At 43.2% G+C, this 3,788-nt stretch overlaps 1 protein-coding gene across 1 annotated transcript; it reads right to left on the bottom strand.

The window, feature by feature from the left end:
* Nucleotides 1-1,080: 1,080 nt before the first annotated feature.
* Nucleotides 1,081-2,919, bottom strand: LOC115252009 (calcium homeostasis modulator protein 6-like). Its single transcript, XM_029846174.1, has 3 exons — nucleotides 2,241-2,919; nucleotides 1,939-2,143; nucleotides 1,081-1,852 (listed from the first exon to the last, which is right to left on the bottom strand). Exons 1-2 carry the CDS (start codon nucleotides 2,703-2,705, stop codon nucleotides 1,991-1,993), a joined length of 618 nt encoding a protein of 205 aa, XP_029702034.1. The 5' UTR covers nucleotides 2,706-2,919; the 3' UTR covers nucleotides 1,081-1,852; nucleotides 1,939-1,990.
* Between the last annotated feature and the right edge of the window lie 869 nt (nucleotides 2,920-3,788).

The raw sequence follows: 3,788 nt of genomic DNA, 5'->3' as shown, positions 1-3,788 counted from the left end.
TCTAGTTAATCTCCAGTGTCACCAGTGTGTTATTTACTGGGAGAGGCTCCATGTGCTGTGTACATGTGAGAACAGTCAAACAAAAGTGGAGAGACTACAGAAAGTTTAATTCCTGAAACCCTGTTTCAACCACCTCTCTTTATTGCTTCACTTCTGCAAAGTCTTTCCTGGAATATGTTCTAGTTTTTGCTTTGTTTGAATTTCTGCATGGAAGATTTCGTAAAGTTTTTGCTCTTTGCAACCGTAATCTGCCTTCCCACTGCCATAATTTCAACAATACTCGGTGGTAACGTTTTGGTTTTCCACACGTAGGAATCCACTGGGTGAACATGAGGGTCCTGGTTGAGGAGCTGCACAAGGTGATGGTGATCCAGGCTGCGGACAGCTGGTACATCAGCCAAACATCTCTACATTACTAGACCATCACACTCAACGTTGCTGTCAGGGAAAACGACACATTTCACCATAACAAGTTGTCAAGATTGAAATACAGCTTCTATGAATTGCACAGGAAAACATGTGAAGTGATTATACACTTTTGAGAGTAAAGAGTTGATGGAATCCTTCCAAGCTTCCAAATTTGACCTAGTTGTGACAGATCCTGCTGACGGAGGAGGGGTCCTGCTGGCTCCCCACCTCGGGTTGCCTGCACAGAGACGCGCCGATGAAGCCGATGGACAGCGCCCTCTTCTGGATAGAGTTTGTCATGAGACACAAAGGTGCAGCTCACCTGAGGACTGAGTCCTACAGGCTGCCCTGGTATTCCTATCACTCTGTAGACGTGATGCTCTTCTTAGCTGGAATCACGCTGCTCATTTTCATGACCTTTGCTGCTCTAGTACGATGCTTGTGTTCTAGATGAGTGAGAGCAAAATTGAAGCGTGATTTAAAAAAAAGGACATTCATTCAGTATTGATTCTATCAGAACTTAAAAATCACACTTTGAAAATCATTATGTTGTAGCAAATTTCATATATTGTATGATTCTTGTATTCTTGTAATCACACTAAATACACTTTTTTATAACTTGATTAGAAATCATAAATTCATCGAAAATAAAATCAGGACCCAGCTGGTTAAATAAACCATAAATGTCACCCAGTCAATGCATTTCCACAGTATTTAAGGTACAGAATTACACAGGATGTGCTGGACTAAGTAAAAATGAGTATTAGAGTAAAAATGTGCATGTGTGTCAGCGAGAGAGATGAAGAGAGATGGAAAGAGAGTAAATCAGTGGCTAAAGACAACTTCCTCAGTCATCAGTAAGTCTTGCATAAACCCTCCCACAGGATCATCCTACAGAATCTGTCCCCATTTCATACGAAAGAAGCAGAAGAAGGAGGATTATTTTAAGATTGAGACAATTGCTGAGGGTTTTACTTCAATAAATACTTTTATTAGAAAACAATTACAAAAAAAAACACAATTTGTTACAGAATATATATCTACAACGTGTTGATCCTGATGATGAATCATTAATCTGGTTTGATCTGAGTTACTGTTGATCAGCAGGGTGGGACTGGCTGGATATCAGTCTGATAACGCGGTCATGTGGAAAAACAAAGATATTTAAAGTGAAATTACACATTTAGTCATTAACAACCACTCAAACAAATATAAGTGAATCAACATTATACATCAGATTGATATTAGCTGCCTGGTCATTACCACCTGTGTCAGTTAAGCTAAAACTAAGGAAGAGGAAAATCATGGAAAGTTAAATAAAAAACAAATTAAACAATTAAATGTGTCCTTTTTGATTGATGGGATGAAGATTTCTGGTGATCTCTTGTTTTTAGTGGGATGTTGCTGATGTCAACAGGATTCTGCTCAACAAAATAAACTGATTCTGAAAGAAAAGTGAAGCCATATAATGAGAAACGAGCCCATGATACTGATCACATACTCGCTGAAAAGTCTCAGAGAGATATTTACAAAGTGTGCGTTTCAGCACAGTAGGTGTGGTGGGCGGTGTACGTGGTCTCTCTCAGGAGGTCCTGGTCCGTAGAGAGCTCATCCTGAGCACGGTGAGCTCTGCTACATCTGCATCCTCCATCTCCACCTCCTGTTGGCAACTTTCTCTGATTACATACACTATGAGACCCACACAGATGAAGATGAGGAGGATTATGCCTATAACCTGGGGTGTGGGGAAAGTACAGACACACACCATGTATTTTTAAACAATGAAATATCTTGTTTCTCCTTGATCATGTTAAAAAAAGGGTTTAACTCACCTGAGAAAAAACAAACAGCTGTTGTGAGCGGAGCATCAGCTCTTGTGGGGTGACATCTCCTTCACTAATTGGCTCACACCACTTCTGTGGAGCTGCCTTGTCAACGAGTACAAATCTACCCTCCCAGTCTGTCATAGCACAGGCGAAGTACTGGCCGTCGAGGAACAACAAGATCAGCCACACGATAGCAGGCACGAAACTGGACAGGGACACAGTCTTCCTGCACCACTCATCACATCTGCATCCTTGAATGATCAACATCAAGGTGAAGGCCATGACGGCGGGAATGATGAAGAATGCTGAGGAAAACAGTCCGTTCCATGTAGGACTGCAAGGACACTCAAACTCCAGCTCCACCAGCTTCTCTAGTCCCATGAGGATAAACCCAAAAGCCACATTTGACACAAGAGGACTGTTGCTAAGTTCATTTTTCAGCCTGGTAAGCCATTGTTGTCTACTTTCCATACTAGACTGACCGAGGAATGAAGGCAGTCGTTGTAACAAGCCCAAAAGAGGGTCCACCGTTGTGAACACATTGGCAACAGCTAAGTGATGCGTAATTAACGCATCCAGGGGTAAGTTCTGCCCCCGGGCCAAATGCCACACTTCCACTCTGATTGGTTTTGAACAAAGGAGGGTGTGTCGTCTGCTCTGACATCGCCTGAGCCGATTGGTGCTTGCTGGGATTCAGGTGGGGTTACATTTTAAACGTGTTTTCCCTTGGACAAACTGGAGGGAGGGCTGTAAAGTGGAGGGAAGTTTGTTCTGCAGCTCAGCACTTATCACTCATTTGCAATAGAACCATAGGAGCGCGGTGCACATGTCTATCAAAAAAGCAAACTTTTCCCACGGGAAATTGCAACGACGCAGGCGAGGTTGTTGAGAAATCGACACAAAAGGCCAAATATTGCATTTACTTGTTATGAACATAAACATAACCACGTCTGACCCCACAAAGGTAGTTCCCAGTGTCCCATGTCCTTTGCTTTATTTTTCTGAGTCTCCAGTATTAGTCGATAAGCCTCACGGTGACGCTCCTGTTTACTTCATTGGGCCGCACGATGGCGCTCACGTCGCAGTACAGGCGTGGGTAAAGGGGATTACACGCACAGGAGGCCATGTTGGACGTTCAAGGGGATCAGGTACATCCAGCCAGGCCACTGATGTGATGACATAATTCAGAAATGACCTAGGGAGGTTCAAGAGCATCACCATAAGCTCCTCACGGTAAAACCCGACAAGTGCGTTTAGAGCCGCCGAGAAAGATGTGGCTGCGTTTAAAACTCCTTTTAGAGTCGGTTGTCATTTAACCCCGGCAAGTTAGAACCGAAAAAAAACACTCTAAAGGGCTGGGTGTCAGCAGTTTACGCGTAATAGTGACTGTGCAGCTGTGGAGAGAGAGCAGCTGCTTTTATTCGAAATTTCTTAAAAACGTTCAAATACACGCCATACATATAAATTCAATAAAATGTTTGCATTATGGAGTCTCGTGGAGACACATTAATCCACAACTAACATCAACACCGTGCGTGTGTGCACGCCCCCGCG

This window comes from Takifugu rubripes, chromosome 13 (genome assembly GCF_901000725.2).
Source record: "Takifugu rubripes chromosome 13, fTakRub1.2, whole genome shotgun sequence".
In the NCBI taxonomy this organism is placed as follows: Eukaryota; Metazoa; Chordata; class Actinopteri; order Tetraodontiformes; family Tetraodontidae; genus Takifugu; species Takifugu rubripes.
Note: the sequence above shows the minus strand (reverse complement) of the source record. Positions and strands in the feature narration are given on the sequence as shown.